The sequence below is a fragment of the Gastrolobium bilobum genome, unplaced genomic scaffold (genome assembly GCF_033153095.1).
Source record: "Gastrolobium bilobum isolate Gb01-03AN ecotype WA unplaced genomic scaffold, APGP_CSIRO_Gbil_v1 utg15684, whole genome shotgun sequence".
In the NCBI taxonomy this organism is placed as follows: domain Eukaryota; kingdom Viridiplantae; phylum Streptophyta; class Magnoliopsida; order Fabales; family Fabaceae; genus Gastrolobium; species Gastrolobium bilobum.
Genome location: NW_026897693.1, coordinates 2,808 through 20,474, shown reverse-complemented (window position 1 = coordinate 20,474; position 17,667 = coordinate 2,808). Strand labels below are relative to the sequence as shown.

At 36.8% G+C, this 17,667-nt stretch overlaps 3 protein-coding genes and 1 long non-coding RNA gene across 4 annotated transcripts; 1 reads left to right on the top strand and 3 right to left on the bottom strand.

The window, feature by feature from the left end:
* The first annotated feature begins 2,208 nt into the window (after nucleotides 1-2,208).
* LOC133309360 (uncharacterized) lies at nucleotides 2,209-7,521 on the top strand. The gene is made up of 9 exons (XM_061510126.1): nucleotides 2,209-2,594; nucleotides 3,732-3,812; nucleotides 3,927-4,373; nucleotides 4,608-4,743; nucleotides 4,898-5,060; nucleotides 5,238-5,366; nucleotides 5,698-5,892; nucleotides 6,647-6,769; nucleotides 6,871-7,521. The coding sequence occupies exons 1-9, from the start codon at nucleotides 2,405-2,407 to the stop codon at nucleotides 6,976-6,978; spliced, it is 1,572 nt and encodes a 523-aa protein (XP_061366110.1). The 5' UTR covers nucleotides 2,209-2,404; the 3' UTR covers nucleotides 6,979-7,521.
* Nucleotides 7,522-8,087: 566 nt separating this feature from the next.
* On the bottom strand, nucleotides 8,088-10,016 carry LOC133309358 (LRR receptor-like serine/threonine-protein kinase FLS2). The gene has a single exon (XM_061510124.1). It carries the CDS (start codon nucleotides 10,014-10,016, stop codon nucleotides 8,088-8,090), a length of 1,929 nt encoding a protein of 642 aa, XP_061366108.1.
* Nucleotides 10,017-11,164: 1,148 nt separating this feature from the next.
* On the bottom strand, nucleotides 11,165-14,797 carry LOC133309357 (exocyst complex component EXO84A-like). Its single transcript, XM_061510122.1, has 5 exons — nucleotides 13,691-14,797; nucleotides 12,933-13,433; nucleotides 12,581-12,769; nucleotides 12,011-12,147; nucleotides 11,165-11,830 (listed from the first exon to the last, which is right to left on the bottom strand). Exons 1-5 carry the CDS (start codon nucleotides 14,795-14,797, stop codon nucleotides 11,710-11,712), a joined length of 2,055 nt encoding a protein of 684 aa, XP_061366106.1. The 3' UTR covers nucleotides 11,165-11,709.
* A 1,285-nt stretch (nucleotides 14,798-16,082) lies between these two features.
* On the bottom strand, nucleotides 16,083-17,400 carry LOC133309362 (uncharacterized). Its single transcript, XR_009751307.1, has 4 exons — nucleotides 17,181-17,400; nucleotides 16,807-16,883; nucleotides 16,643-16,707; nucleotides 16,083-16,211 (listed from the first exon to the last, which is right to left on the bottom strand). It is a non-coding gene; the product is annotated as an uncharacterized LOC133309362 (long non-coding RNA).
* Nucleotides 17,401-17,667: the final 267 nt, after the last annotated feature.

Below are 17,667 nucleotides of genomic sequence, written 5' to 3'. Positions count from 1 at the left end.
TAACCAAAATCCTGTACTTGGAATAATGAAGTTTCTATCTTTTTGTTTTGGCTACAAAAGTGTCTTCATCTTTAAAATTGCCATTTTCTCTAGGGGAACTTGCGTTATCAAATTGATTCATGATAACTCAAGATTAAGAAAAAATATTAGCCACTCACCAGGGTACCAGATATTATTATTGGTTAGGTGAAAGTTCATAAGGACATTTTAAGGAGAGGTTCACTTGGCCCCTATTTAACCCAATTGTCCTATAAACATAGATAGGTATGAAAATGACATTTGGCTCTATCTTTTGTTAAAGAAAAAAGGTTTGGTCATTTCTCTCTCGTGAGCACAAGCTGTTTTTCTCTCTTACAGCTGTACCAGCAGCCAGCCACCCTCACAACCCATAATTCAAGCATCTACCACAAGTATAAAGTTTATTTTCCCCACTTAGCAATTCTATTCATACACATATATTTTGGATTTAGTAAAAATATCCATTAAAATCTTAACTTCAGCATAATTTAAAGATGTTACTTTGAGGATAAGTCCTGAACTTTATAAAGATATACATATGTTTTTTTTTTTTTTTTACTTTTACAATAATATTTTTAATATAATAAATTTATTGTATTAAAGATAAAATAAAGCACCTTTTTATTAAATAATGAAAATTTTTACATTGTTATCAAAAAAAAAAAAAAAAAAAAAAAAGTTTTACATTTTTTTAACTAAATTCATGATCATAAAGATCTCGAGGACTATTTGATTCTTAGATCTAAATTCACTTTCCTTTTAATTTGTTTACTATATAGCCTTTTTAACATTAAGTTTTATATTCTTTTGTAGCAACCTTTTTATACTAATATGTTTATGGAAATTATAAAATATGAATTTAATTTGATCTTTAAATATTTTATTTTAATTGTGTGAGTAGAAATTTATTTAAATTAAAAATGATTTTTTTTTTTTTTTTGTAAATAAATGATTTTTTTTTTAGGTAAATAGACTTTACCTACACGAGTTTGAAAATTGAATCCAAATCTAATACAAGTATTTTGCTATTCGAGCGAAAGTGGTGCTTACGTGTGAATTAGTTTTGTAAAGTCTGAAGATACTTCATAGTCTTCAAAAAGAAAAAAATGGCTCAATTTGGATAGAATTGATTCTAAATCAAATTCATAAAACCTTTGTAATAATAGAATAAGATTTTTTGATACCGGTGTCAAACTTTGAAATTTGAAATCAAATCTTAACCGTTGATTTCTGTCAATTCACCATTATCATCTATTAGGAATCAAGCTTAATAATCATTAATTGACGAAAATCAACAGTTAAAATTTGATGTCAAATTTTAAAGTTTGATCCCGATATCAAAAGATCTGTAATTAATAATTGCAGACACAATGAAATAGCAATGAGAATAGTATTTAATATTTAATATTCATTTCATTAAATAGGATGATATCCAGTTACATTCAAGCGATATAAAAGCTTGACTGTAAAAGATAAAAAAAGCTTATGCAATATCATGAATTTGTTCTTGTGAAAACGAAAAGTATAAGGAAAAAAAACCTTTGTCACTCCAAGTGACCTCTTGAAAAATGAAAATGATAATACTACAAATTCAAATGAAATAAACTAAAAGTCATACAAAAAAAAAAAAAATTCTAATTTTCTTAGATACAGATCTAAATCTGATTCATATCCAACGCATATCATTAAAATGTGTGGTTTAGGGGACCCATATTGTAATTGAAGAAAAGGGTAGTAATGTGAATGTGTAGATGTCATTTCCCAGCGCACAGAGCTTTGGTCCTATAAACACACATTTGGATTGACCACACGCATTCCACGGAGGTGAATAAAGACACTGAGAACTTTGCAAGTGTGTGTGAAAGATAAACGACAAAAGTACAGTAACCAGCAACAACGTAGAAGTTAGTCCATGATCTCTGTAGTCTGCAACACTTCCACACGTTTGCCTAATCCCTTTTCTCCACGTGGCATATGTCCCCACTTCTTCGCGGGACCCACATGGTGGTCCCAACTATACCAACTGCCGTCGCTGTGCAATATTTGTGTTTCCTGTTTTCTTTTCTTTTCTTTTTTTTCTCCTCAAAATCTAAATAAAAATGAATTTTTTTTTTACCCTTTTTTCTTCTTCAAATTTTTGTTTTTTGGTAGCTTATTTATTGATTTCATCATGATGATGGGGGCTAAAAAGTTGAAGTCTTTCTTCTTAAACAAAGAGAGGGTAGCTTCAAGCTCTGCTTTTGTTTGCTATCCTTATTCTTTTATATTCAGTTTCAGTCTCTGTGTTTTCCTTCCTTATGATTGTGTCTATACGAAAGAGCCTTCTTTGATGTTAGTGGTTGTGTACTGGTGGGGGTGAGGAATCTGAGGCAGAGGTGTTGATGATATGGGGGCGTGTGTGTCAGCTCCACAGGGGTGTGTGGGAGGGAGGTTGAGCTCCTCCAAGGTGAAGACTCGGAAGAGGAAGAATGATGGACTCAGAAGAAGAGTGTCTTCTCGTTTGGCTAAAGGATCATTGGACAAGGTTGATGTGGCTGTGTTGCCTGATCGTTCCTTTGCCAAACCCACTTTCCAAGGTTGATGTTTTTATTGTGTTTTGTTTTGTTTTTGTTTTTGTTTTTGTTTTTGTTTTGTCTTGTCTTCTGACTTGCATTTCTGTGAAATGATTTTGGAGTTGAAGGTTGTAAATGTGATAGAAGAAAGATGTTTGGTTTTGTTTTTCTTTTGGAATGAAATTTGTTGTTTGTGTTTTGTTGTTGGAATCCTTTTAACGGGTCTTTTTTTTCTTGTTATGAGTTTGTCAATTGTTTTAGTGCTTTTGGGTAGTTGGAGTTTGGACTCTGGGAAATGTTGTAGGTGGAGGTGATCTCTTAGCGTGTAATGGATTGGTTATAATCTGAAGCAACTGCAAAAGTAAAGCTAAGCAATTACTTTATGAGGATGGAGTAGATGTTAATAATTGGTAAAAATTACTTTCATTCACAACCGAAAGCATTGTCAATATTTTGTGTTTGTGCTATGTTAGCAGGCTTAGCCAAACTCGTTTTCTTTTCAATATGAAGGGAGGTTTTGAAATTCATCTTTTGGACTGAGTATGAACATAACAAGATTTCTGGTGGAAAAGTGGTGTTAAAATTTGGGATAATAATAGTACTGATGTCTCTGCGTGGGTGGTTGAGCACAACTGTAGTTGGTGAGTGGTGCATTTCTGATATGCCTCTACCCCATTTCAGTTTTGCTTTGAGGGTTTAGCAATGAGCACTTAAAACTATCGTTTGTTGCTGGAATTAGGTCCTTATTATCACAGACATGGAGAGAGAGGTTGCAGAATCAGAACTTATGATAGCATCATGAGTTTTACCATCCTAAGCAGTTTATATGTAAATTTTGAAATGAGAACTGAATGCATATGTTGATATCTATCACTATGGATTTTATTTCAGATCCATGTTATTTTTATTGAAAAATTAATTCAATGTAATATTTCAATTTTCTCTCCCTGTGGATCTATTCCATCTGCCGGTTATTTCTTATTTTTTTTGTTCCTATCATAAGCATTTTGATCATCATGTTGTATATAATCTACTTTAACTGCAGCTAGAGCATAAAACTTTTTTTTTTTTTTTTTTTAATTTTTCCTGAAATCCTTGCTAGATTTTGTATGACCTATATTATTGCTAACATGTGATTGGAATTTTAATTTGTGGGAACAGGAAGTACTGAGGAGGCATGGTTTGATTCAGTTCCTGTATTTGACTCTGACTGTGATGATGATTACCAGAGTGTTCCTGATGGTATGATTTTAAATATGTTTAAATTGTAATATAATATTTTACTTGCTACCTCTTTGATGGATCAGATATTATTACTGTTGAATATGTATTATTAAATTCAATTGATATCTGTAGATGTTGTATCTCTGAATGGGATTGATGGTGGATCCATACCAAGTTTAACATCTTCAAGAGATGCCAACCATGGAGTTTCAAATGATCAGGTGCAGAAATCGAAGGAGTTATCGGCTGGATATTCTGAGGCTGCCAGAAGTTCAGATGTTCAATATTTTGGTGGAGATGTCATTGATTCTCAATGTAAATGCGATGGAAATATAATTGAAGTAAATGAACCTGTGTTCCTTGATGAAATTTCCTCAGTGGATGCAAACTCCAACAAGGACGATGGACTTTTGGATAATTGTGGGATACTTCCACACAATTGTTTGCCATGTCTTGCATCCACTGTTCCTTCTCTTGAAAAAAGAAGATCATCAAGTTCTAGTCCTCCTAGTGCAAGGAAGAAATCTCCTATGAAACTCCCCTTTAAATGGAGGGAAGGACATGGGAATTCTACTCTATGTGAGTTGAAATTCTTGAAACAGCATTCTTGTGATTCACCTTATAAGTTTTATCTAATATCTGGAGAAAAAAACTGTATTTTTTCATATAGCATGTAGAGTTAATTTATCAATTACATTGCTAAAAGATGATTTAGTAAATTGTAGTTTTTTCAGGAAAATGCATCTTGTTTTGCAGTTGTGAGTAAATGTAATTGTTGTAATTCTTCTTTGTGTTTCTTGTTCTGGTTTTCAGTATCCTCAAAGACACTTCTACAAAGACCAATTGCAGGTTCTCAAGTACCCTTTTGTCCAATCGAGAAGAAAATGCTTGATTGTTGGTCACACATTGACCCAAGCAGCTTCAAAGTTCGAGGAGTAAATTATTTTAAGTAAGATTAAGATTCTGTCTGTAATTTGTTTAAAAAAGCATCCATGTGCAATTGAATGCATAAATAGTTTAAACTACAGATTCAAAATGAGATGTTTTACATACATATCCATAGACGAAATCATGTTTGACTTGGCTTCTTTTCTTTATGGCAGAGACAGGAAGAAGGACTTTGCTCCTAACTATTCTGCATATTACCCATTTGGAGTAGATGTTTTCTTATCTCCACGAAAAGTGGACCATATAGCTCGATTTGTGGAACTTCCTGTTATTAGTTCCTCTGGGAAATTTCCACCCATACTTGTTGTAAATGTTCAGGTACTCCTTTAGTCTTGTTTCTGTTAATTGTTCTTATTCCAACATTGGTTTTCAAGGTCCATTTTAATCCTTAGTTATCTTTTTGCCTTTACCAGATTATAGCGCATCGTCCACTGAAAAATTGATAAACATCTTGTTGCTGCATATTCTCATACTTCTTGTTTTTGTGGATTTCAGGTTCCGCTCTACCCTGCCACACTTTTTCAAAGTGAAACTGATGGTGAAGGAATGAACATTGTTTTGTACTTTAAACTTTCGGAAAGTTACTCCAAGGAACTTCCACTGCATTTTCAAGAAAACATCAGAGTAAGATGGAGCCTTTATATGTAAATTTATTGCTCAATGTTAGTAATGCATCCTGCTAAATTGCTATCATCTCTGTTTATATTGGGTTACTAAGAGTAGTGCTTTAAGATTAGTTCTTTCATTGTTCATAAAATTAAAAAAATTGCAATGTAATAGTATATGCTGTAACCAAATCTTCACAGTACTTCTAGTTTTTGGGTCTCCTCTTGAATTCCTCAATTGTTGTCTTTTTGTATGTTAATTTGAGGAAAGCTCTATCATTTCTTGTTATTTCCTTCTGTCATTTCTATGTGTTGCTGACGAAATAACATTAGTCTATGTCTTTCTACAGAAGTTTATGGATGATGAAGTTGAAAAGGTAAAGGGTTTTCCTGTAGATACAATTGCACCCTTCCGAGAAAGGTTGAAAATATTGGGCCGTGTTGTCAACCTGGAAGATCTTCATTTGAGTGCAGCAGAAAGGAAGCTCATGCAAGCTTACAATGAGAAACCTGTTCTTTCACGTCCCCAACATGAGTTTTACTCGGTATGTCTCATAGACTAATTGTAATGGTTTCTTTCAATAAACCTGTCAGGGTATAATAACTATTCAGCTTTATGATGAGTAATCAAAACTTGGAATGATCTTGAAAGCCAATTTGTTTCTACATGCATTAGCATTACTATTAGTAACTAATGCTATGGTGCTGATATTTCCCTTTACTCAACCCCATAATCTCATTTGATACCATCTTTGAAGCTGAATATAATGCTTTCTATTATCTTTATGTGTCTGCGTTAGGTATTGGATGTCCCCGTTGATGTTGAATGTGTATTTTGTTTCTCAAAATAGGAGTCCGAATCGATTATACGTAATCTTATCTTTACATTTTTGCAAAGAAATTATTTTCCAAACTCGAACTTGTGACCGATCAAAACATACTGTGGCTCTAAGATCGCACTCCATGATATTTCTTATATATTAAAATTAATCTGGCACATAGTTCTAAAACAGCCCATCAAACCGAGAGAAACAAAAATGTAAATCATTGAATGAAGACTTAGAAAAAGTGAACGGTAAAATTCAAGTTTTCCTGCTGTCTCCTTCCACTTTTTGAATCGTAGTACACTTTGGTTGTCATCTTTATGGATTGTTTATGGTACCTTTTATCATTGGCCCGCAATTTATGGTGTTGTCATTTCGCTATAAAGACACATGATATCCACATGCAGTACTATATAATCAGCTACACAACATTATTATTTTTTTAATTATTATTTTTATATATTTTTTTTGGCAGGGAGAAAATTACTTTGAGATTGATTTGGATATGCATAGATTCAGTTATATCTCCAGGAAAGGATTTGAAGCTTTTCTGGACAGATTAAAGATCTGTAGTCTAGATGTTGGCCTCACAATTCAGGCAAGTAGTTTATATCTTATGCCAAAAATAAAATGTGTTTTCTCTAATGCTCCTTTTGATTATTATTATTATTATTATATAATATTTGCATCATGTAACAGGGGAACAAATCAGAGGAGCTACCGGAGCAGGTGTTATGTTGTATTAGGTTAAACGGCATTAACTACATGAACTACCAACAACTGGGGCTAACTCAGGATCCACTCTAATCAAAACAATAGCTAAAGCATTTGAAATCTTAGAAATTTATGATTAATAATGGTCATTTCATGATGCATTTCTATGGCAACCTCTCTCTTATTTGTTGGGTAGAGGTTGGAACATCTTGTCATATTCAATTATAGAGGCAACATGCGTGTGATGATGGGATGGCAACTGTGTCTTGTGATAGTGACCAAGCCAAGCCAGCCTCAAGTCAAGGACGTGTGGGTCACTGGCACTAGAATTGAGAAATGGACCTACACATGCCTACTTATATTACGGACAAGGAGGGTCCATTGTCACAAGCACAATTACTCATTCTTTAAATGAGAATTTATTATAGCAAATAAAGTTAGATCTACTAACACAAATTTAAAGGCGTAGTAGGTTCTGATAAAAATTTCCTTGTTTTTTTTTGTATCTTCATGGAGGTGATTCCTTTGTACAACTTTTACTAGTTAAATGTACCGCTCTACTATTTGAACGTGTGCATAGTGATTGAAAGCAACTGATGGAATCTCAACTTCTCAAAGGAAATATTTATTAGCAAAGACAGGAAAATAAGTGTATTGAATTCCAAATTGAGGATTTTTTTAAAAAAAATAAATTAAATTGTATAGTGCATTTTCGGGTCAGTTTTATATGTTCACGGATTAAATTATTTTATCTTGAGGAAACATCCTGGCTTAGTGCATCTGAAGTTTTATATTATCTTTATGAGAATCTTGAATCATCAAAAAATTTTAGAAGCTGACATTCTTGTCCCCTTTTATTTTCTACTCAACTAAGCAACTCTGATTGCGGTGGGCTTTTTGGGATTCTGAATATGAATATACTGGGATCCTAATATTTATTCAATGAACCTGCATAAAGAAAATTCAACGTTTGTGTCAAGGTTTCTATTTCTGGAGGGATACATGAAAAAAGTCAAGGCATACCAGAGATTCTCTACGTTTGATAGTGAAATGAAACAAGTGCATGCCCTGCTTAGTGATTCTATACCAAAAAAATAAAATAAGTAAAGGTTTCAGGATGATATGTGACAAGAATAGTCTTGTCTTTGCGTAATACTACACTTTAATTGAATTCCTGTGATTCCAATGGTATCTGACAATCCTCAAAGTTTACAGGGACTGAGAGGCTTCCCACACAAATCTTTATTTCCAGAATAAGAACTCGCAGGAAAGTCAATTAGAGGTTTACCCTCTGGAATTTCCCCTTCAAGTTCATTGTTTGATAAATTCAATTCCTTCAGATTTATCAACTTGAGAAATCCATTGGGTATATTACCACTGAAGTGATTATTTTGCAGCTTGAGTCTCTCCAACAAGTTTAGCTTTGCCAGCTCCTCTGGCAAGTCGGAGGCTAACTCATTGAAGCTCAAATCCAAACTTTGAATTGAACTCAGAGTCCCAAGGGAACTTGGCAATGTACCCTTCAGGAAGTTATGAGACAAATTCAGAAACTGAATATTAAACTGTCCTCCAATACCAATTTCCTCAACTCCACTTGTGAAGTTGTTTTCAGAAAGATCAATATATGTTAGTGATCCCCCAAAAGTACCTTGTTCAATGTGAAACACTCCAGCTATGGAGCCTGTTAACTTATTTGAGTGAAGATCAAGAACACCAAGATCATGCAAGTTTGTAACAGAAGCTGGGATGTATGAATCAAGAGAATTCCTTGAGAGATTTAACAAGTAGAGCTTACTGAGGGATCCTATCCATAATGGTATGCTTCCACTGAAAAGGTTCACTGACAAGTCCAGTTCCTGAATTGGACTGTGAGTTGTTTGCAAAAAGTCTGGAATTTTGCCCTGGATACCACAGCCTGCAAAGTAAATGCGGGAAAGCGATGACATGTTTGTCAGCCATTCTGGGATGGTAGAGAGGTTCAGAGGGTTGAAAGAAAGGTCAACTGTTTGAAGATTTTGAAGGGAAGACATCTCTTGAGGCAATGGCCCTTCAATCAAGTTAATGGAAATGTTCAACAATATGAGCTGAGAAAGTTGGCCTATTGATTTTGGTATTTGGCCAGAGAAGAAGTTGCCACTGAGGTAAAGCTCTGTCAAAGAAAGCAAATTTCCCAAACTAGAAGGCAATGCTCCTTCAAGTTTGTTGCTTGATAATGAAACTCTTTGAAGAGAAACCAGGTAGCCAAGATTCTCAGGTATATTTCCATTAAGATGGTTATCATGGAGTCTTAAGAAGCCCAGAGAAGGCATTTCACCATATCTTGAGGGAAATGGGATGGTTCCCTCAAGATAGTTGGTGTCCATATACAAAACTGAAATGGCAGTTAAATTAGTTAGTGAAGAAGGTATGTTCCCACTTAGCAAATTGCTTGAAAGATCAAGCTTTTCCAGAGCCTGTATCTGGCCAATGCTATTGGGTACATGACCCGTAAGAGCATTGTCATGAACATCCAGTTCTACCAAATTGGTCAAATTCCCAAGTGAGAGGGGTATTGTACCTGAAATTTGATTTGAATAAAGAAGCAATCTTTTGAGGTTTTTTAAGCTTCCAAGGCTAGAAGGGATCGACCCAGATATCCTATTTTCATGCAGCGCCAGTTCCTGGAGGTTTGGTAACTCACCAATGCTTTCTGGTACTGGGCCAGCTAAATTGTTGCCATAAAGGTATAGCTTTTGTAGCTTTGGCAGTTGCAAACCAATTGTTTGAGGAATTGTTCCAGTGAGGCCTACCAAACCACCAAGGTCAAGGATTTCAAGAGAGGTGAGGAGTGTTATGGAAGGAGAAAGCTGACCCATCATCTGGGTTTGAAATAAATCTTTATCAATGAACCCTGGGAGATGGATTTGTGTCACTCTAGTGGTTGCATTTTCACAGACAATACCTTCCCACTCACAACAGCTCTTACCAACCCACTTTGCCAAACGACCAGATGTATCCATCTGAATTCCATTCTTGAATCCCATCAATCCTTCCAAGTCATCTGAACTGCACGCTTTTGTAGTTCTCCATATGTCTCCTCCAAATGCTATCACCGTCAGAAGTGCAACTATATGTAGCAACTGATAATCCATGTTGCTCTATCCAATAAAGTTTGTTCTTACTTATCTTATGGAATGTTTTCTTGCAACTGAAAAGGCTCTTAAGAATGTTGGTTTGGACCTGATTTTGACAAAAAATCCACACTTCACCACACATAGATAAGAACAAGTAGTATTGCTTCTGGGATCCAACTTCTTCCTGATGGCCAGATGCCCTTTTAAATATTAAAGATGGAAAGCGTATCTGTCTGAATCATGATGTCCATAATAGTGCTTTAAGTGTGATAGATTCCAAAGACTGGCCCATTATATTATCCAGGTAAGTGCCAGAAATCTCGTACCCTTACACTTTTTTTTGGATTAAACTAAACCTTTGACCCTGTCTGTACTCAGTAATATAGAGTTCTCTATTACCAAGTTGCAACTATAATTTAGCAGCCGGAAACCAACCTTCCCTATTTGAAACAATGACAGATAGCCAACCACACGGTAAGGATTAATCTTATAATGGTGAGACTTTGCAGGTTGTGCACATTTGGAAGTTTCTCTTTTGGAAGTTTGACAACAACTAGATTCTCATGAAACATTTCCTTTATGACTTTCATGTTGAGAAAACAAGAGATACTTTTGTTATTGCAATTTTTGTGCATTTCAAGGAGTAACCTCTGTCCGTAGTTAGTAATTCCAAGAGGCATCTGAGATATATGTGCCTTCTTTACTCCTTCACTGCACACTTTATTATTTTTATGCATATTATTATCTCAATTTGGAGTACCAATGATCTGTCATAACAATGTTACCTGGAAGGTAACATCTTTACAAAACGAATCACAAATATACACTGTACGAGGCTGCTACTAAATATCAGATCCTCATTGGATCACGGGATTAGACGGGGGTCTTGTTAGCTTCTTTTTTTTTTTTTAATGAAAAAATAAATCCATATTGGTTGCTTCTTTACAAGACATCTGTCGCAACTGTTACTTTAAAGTAGGGAAAATTACTGCAAAGCAATCAACCACCTTAACCATTTACCTTGATGTAGCAGTGCTGTCTTGGGACTTTCTTATGCAAGGCTATTTCAGTTTCATTGGCATTTAGTTTCTAAGAACTGTTGAAGTTCAATAGGGTCATAATACACACACACAAACACAAGGAAACTTAGTTTATGATTCCCTTCTTTATGACTAAGTAGGCCGGAAATTTGATAAAGGTAATAGCAATGTCTGAGATATCTTAAAATAATCAACTGGCTATGGTTATAATAGAAAGAGGAATATACAAATAGCTACAATAAATCCAGAACCTGCCCCTGGCAGCAGTTGAGTTCTAGAAATCCTCGAGATCTCAAGTATACTAGGTTGCTAATATCAACCAAGGTTCGCTGGATAGTATGTTCTGATTAACATCATATCTCGATTTCCTGCATCCTTTAGCATACCTGCATTGTATGACATGAGCGGCATTGGAATGTACACAGATAAAATGCAATTCATCTACACAAGTTTGAAGTGAAAGACATTCCTTGAACCCGGAAAAGCATGTCAAATAACAAGCACCAAATATCATATTCAGCTGACTGATCAAGTAGCAGGATAGATGATCAATATGTAACTGTTTCTCTTCAATTTCTTCTTTCCCTTCTTCTCTCTACAATATGCCAAGATTTACAAGTGGATGAACTGTAACTCCTTCCAATAGAATGGACTGATGACATTGATAATGCTTAGACGAATGCTGTGGGGCTAGTAACATCATCTTCTACATTGTCAAAGGCGGCTTTCCCAGTTAACATCTTTATAGCTATTTCGGAAACTTCAACAAACCACTCATCCTGTGGCAAAACACTGTCGTTCATGGTTCTTAATTAGTATGAAGCAGTAGATAACAAAGATGGCTAATTCCATCATGAATGAACTTATATGATGCAGTTCTAGAAACAAGTTTCCCTTTTCTTTCTATCTGGTTTCCATTGATATTTAATGAGTATATATCCACACATGTTCTTTAAAGCCAGACAAATGTACCTGTTGGGATCTAGCCCTGTAGCAGCAACAGCATCAATAGCCCTACCAATAATGTTTTTAATAGCTTGATGCAGATGACGAGATAAGTAACGGCCTTGGGCTGAAAATATCATCACAAATTGCATATCTAAATAAAGCTGCACAAATTATCGAATAGTGAGTCTAACATTATTTATGGTGAGTGATCCTAAGCATTAAATTTATATCTCCAACAACTTCTTCAATACTACCCTCTAAAAATAGCTGTTGTTTGAAAATGAATTCTGTTTGAGGATACATTTAGAAGCTATTCCTGGTTTTTGTTGTTTGAAATACCAAATTATATCTAAATACTTTTACAAAATTACAATGACTACCATCATAGTTTGTCATTATTTTATACTATTTGCATGTCCATTTATCAAATGCTCAACTTCTTTTAAAAGCAACTTTTTAAATGTTTATACCAGACATTATTTTTACAGGCTTCTAAAATTATATTTTCAAATAGCTTCTTCTAATGCTATAATTCACAATAAATTGGAGTCACTGACAACAAACAACTCAATGATCTCATCTTCAAGTGATTACCTGTTGAAGGCCGAGAGGACCCAAAGGCGTTGGGCCAGTCTCAACCTCGTCCCAGAAGGCTTGGTCATCAGAAAGCCACAGGATCACGGTTTCTGCGAGTCTCATCAATAAAATAGTGGCAAACCTTTCCCTTCCCACCAACACATCTGTTGCAATGCTTGCCACTCTAGTAAGCTTTGCAAAAAGCTCCTGAACAATTATGTAGGAAATGATACAACTTTGAATAAAAAAAATACTACTACTAAGTTTATATCAATGCATGTGTCTGAGTACTAAAGAGAAAGCATATTATACTGATTCAAAGGCAAAACTTAGCATCAAAGGAAACATCCCTTTTGTTTACAGATATTACCTGAAAAATTGGAGAAGGAAACCATTCAGGTTGCTCAACTTTCTCATCCAAACCTAAATATATTAATGCATTCAAAAGTGTTTCCCCATCTTCTGTGAAGATGAGTTCAAGTGCATGTTGCCGGCAGAAGCTATCTCTGAGGCGATCAACTTCACGTTGGAGTCTTTTCTTCAGTTCACGCTGTTCTGGAGGACGTTGTTTGTCTGATCCTCTTCTCTGAGAGTCATCACCTCGAGTGCTATGTGAAAGCTTGACTACAGCACGTGGGAGAAGCTCGTCTGCTAGCAATATTGCATTAGCCAGCAATGCTATCTGTTGTGCTTCAGTCTCAGCAATCTTAACAATTTTTTGCCCTGAACCTTCCAGGTTCTCAGTTACCACTGAACCTGGCAATGCATTTACTAGCAAATTGACATAGAAGTTGAACACTTGTAGAAGACCTTCAAATGCAAGACCATCCAATTGTAGGATTTCAAGAGGTCCTACATCTTCGAAAAGTTCCTATTCAGACAATGAAAAACTGTATTAAGCATCTCGATCAAAGAGACATAAAAGAGAGGAGGGGAGTGAGGAAAGTAGCTTCGTGATGATTGTGCCACACTTCCTGGTTAACGTTAATGTTTTCATAGTAATATAGGTTACTCAGAAATGGTTTTCTTGGAAAACTTTTCAAATGAAAATAAGTGTGAAATCATGCTAAAAGACTTGTTGATTTCAACCCAGGATAACACTGAAAATATATATAAATAAGTAATCACCTGAACCATTGAGTTGAATTTGTGAGCACTGCTTGAAAGCTTTGACTGGAATGAACTTAAGTTGCTATGAGAAGAGGATGGTGGAAGGCCTGAATTCCTGCTGGTTGGTGCATAAGCAAGCAACCAATCATCTGCAGCAGCCAATGCAGCACTACTTTGTTCAATTCTTTTCAAATTTGTGTTGAGTGCTTGCTCAACAAAGGGCCTAAAATATCTTAGTAAGACTGGGGAAAGGGCCAGCCCACTTGCCTCTAACTGATAACAGTGACTCAAACAAACATGAACACATTCAGATGCAACTCTTAGACCTCCTGCAGCAGCCGTTGAGGCAAGAATGCGTTTCTTAAGTAGAAGAGCAAAATGTTCAGCCTGTGTAACTGCCCAAGTTACAAGCTCAGAAGTATATGCAGGTTCATCTTCAGCAAACACTGTCAAAGAATCTGATGCTGCTTGTGAAATGGTTGAAAAGACAAGCTGTGAAAGGGTAGCAGTGTATGCCCCAACTACACTATAAGTGGTGGACTGAAGACTTTGCATGCTACGCTTCAACTTTTCTTGGTGAGAATTAAGTAGTAATGTATGAGCACGAGGACCATCCCCAAGATTTTTCAATGCCAATGCTGTTGAGCGAATCTCTGCACTGCGAGTTGATGGCTGGCAGATAGTTTCTGCTAATTGATCAGCTAATTTTTGTCTGTTTTCAGTGATGGCATCTTGCAATGCCTGGGATAAACTTGGACTCAATGTTTTCCCTTTACTAATTTCTTCTCTCATTTTTTCTCCCTCATCCAAGGCAGCCATTGCTTCATCCACTCTTTTCTCTGCTAATAGAACTTCAATAGTTTCTAGAAATTTTATTAGCCATTTTTCTGTCTTGGATATATCTGTTTTTTCATTTAGTATATCATTAATGTCTGAATCTTCGTTTCCAGTAATCAAGGAACTAAGCTGACATCCTTCTGCTAAACCATGAACCAAAGCAGCCTGGGTGGATAGAAGATTTCTCATGGAAAGTAGCTCTCCCTCAAGATCTGAAATCTCTTTTGATGTACTGCACATAAATATTGCATAGATAGTTTTCAAGATAGCAGTTGCAATCACAATCATGCTTACAGTTAGTGGATGTCTGTAACACCCCGTTCTAGAACCGGTTTGTTAACATCGCATTATGATATTAAGCGCAGTTACAATCACATGGGTTCAATTAAAATCCGGATAAATTTTTCATTTTAAAACGTACCGAACTTATAATACCCAATTTCGTGATCATAACCATATTACCTTGCGGAAACAGATAAATTAAGCTTAACATCATGTTCATTTCCCATTTTTAAACCATTAATTTACTTCTTGTTTAGTTCAATACTTCTACTATATTGTAGGTTTCTTCATTAGCTACCCGTGGCTTCAAACCGTGCTCAAATCGGAGCACTGTAGTCCAAGTTAGGACAATTTGAAGCAACACAAGAGAGTGTTGGTCACAGGCCCCGCGCGCTTCAGCGCGCTACCGGGCGCTCAAGCGCGCGCTATCGGGCGCTAAAGCCTCCATCTGGGCGCTTAAGCGCACGGAGGCAGTAAGCATCAGGCATTCCAGTGTGGATGGGCGCTTAAGCGCGCAACAGGGCGCTCAGGCGCGCTATCCTGGGCGCTCAAGCTCCCACGGGGACGTTTTAGCACGCAGAGACAGAAGCATCTCCTCCTTCAGTGGCGAAGGGCGCTTAAGCGCGGACCAGGGCGCTCAAGCGCGCAACCCTGGGCGCTTAAGCCCCACCCTGGGCGCTAAAACACGAGGGGGCAGTAAGCCACCCAACTTTCTGCAGCAAAGGGCGCTTAAGCGCACGCCAGGGCGCTCCAGCGCGCAATCCTGGGCGCTTAAGCCCCCACTTGGGCGCTCCAGCGCAAGGAGGCAGAATGCATTGGCACTCGCAGGGGCAGCAGGGCGCTTGGGCGCGCTCCTGGGCGCTTAAGCGCGCTGCCAGGGAATTCCAATTCCCACATTTCTCAAGTCCAAGCCTAGGGGAAAATGCATCCCCATTACAAACCCCAAATGTCCATGCCCCAAGACTAAATCCTAGCACTCATCCAACCTCTCCTCATGAGATTTAGCTAGAATTTGGGCAGCATGACCTTTGTTTTCTCATCGTTTACCAGTTTAAACGAAGAGGGTACCTAATTGATTTTCAGCCCAACCAATTCAACAACTCAATACATAACAAGCATGCATATATTGAATTCCAAGTAGGCATCATTTACATTACATATCCTTTACAAATCCTAGAACTTAGCTTACAAAACACTATGATCATTCCCTTGGCTCCCATCAACAAAAGGTGTAACCAAAGGCATGAGCATAGGCTAAGTTCATCCAATGAATCAAGATATACAAATGATCATGGGCTTTCAAAATAAAATCCTATACATGTCAACTACAAAAGGCATGCATAAACTCAAAGAAGTGTCATATTTCATGCATAATCTAGGTATGGCCACTTGCCACCAGAGGCTCCTGCAGCATCCTTACCTGAAAGGGGGTCCCCACAACACGGGGTGAGATATACGAATATATCCAGTAAACCAGGGGTCCTTGGAGCATCTCTCCACCCCACAGTTCCATATCAGTGTAATAGCAATAACAATAATAATGCAGTAAATACATATCTATGCAAAGTGCAATACATCTCCAGGAGAAATCCCTCGAGCTCTCAAGCTGTCCTAAGGAAACCCAGATGCAAATAGTCCTACTGGCCAGCTAACTACCAAGTATGATTTACGCATCGTCATGCCACATACCCACATAGGGAAACACCATCCTATGCCACACCAAATGCATACACATACGTATAACAAAGCATTACACTATTTTATTGCATTTATATACACTATAATCACCACTACCCTTTCAGGGCTTGGTGGAACAATCAAGGGAATTACACCCAAGGTCCGAAGGCTTACCTCAATGCTTCAGTCGACCTTTGTTCTTCACCAATGTCAACAATACTCTACTCCAAAACCAACACCTACACATGGTGTAATGCAATCAACACATTGCATCCAAGAGTATTTCACAATCAACCATCAAATGTTCAATTCAAAACACCACACAAGTGTGAGCTTACCAATTCCAATGAGCTATTCAAGCTCCATAGCTTGCTCCAATGGTTGATCACTCACGGTTGGTCCAAATGTCTCAATCCTAGACATCACAAGGATCCAATCAATCATTCAACTCACTAATTGTTCAACATGCTAGAATACTAACCAATCCAAGCATGAATTTTCCAATATTATGAACAATTATCAAATGACTATCTAGGCTCATTTCCACCGATTAAATGACATTCCTAGCATTTTCCATAACATGCTCTAAGCTCCATTCTTCCTAGAACATAGCTAATTCAACTACATTTCATAAAAATCCCAATTTACTATTCACAAACCCTAACTCATGCAAATTTCAAGGGATCATGAGGTTCAAGGGTTAGAATTTTACCACCAATGGTCACATAACCAAGGATTGATGGCTCCTCAAGCTTCAATGGAGGTAGAAACTCTCAAAACCCCAAATTTCTCCAAAGGGCCGAATTTTTGAGAGCCAATATCCCACCACACAAAGCTCCCCACTTAAAACTAAGCTTGGATTATGAAAGAGGGCGAGATTCTAAGCGATTTAGGCTTTTGAATCATCCAAAACCATCAAGGTTTGATCTCTCTCTCTCTCCCTCCCTTCCTTCCTCCTCTTTTCTCCTTCTTCTTCTTCTTCTCTCTGTTTCTTTCTCGACGGGTTGCAGGGGGGAAATGGGTTCACTTTTGGCTTTTGGTCACTTAACATTGGTTAAGTGGCTTTAAGCGGGTATTGGTTCGTCTATCTATTCAACTCCAATAATTACCAAACTTTACCCAAAAGTCTGGAATATTATTCTAGGAATATTACTATTTTTATTTTTATATTTTGGGTACTTTTGCCAGTACCCATTTAT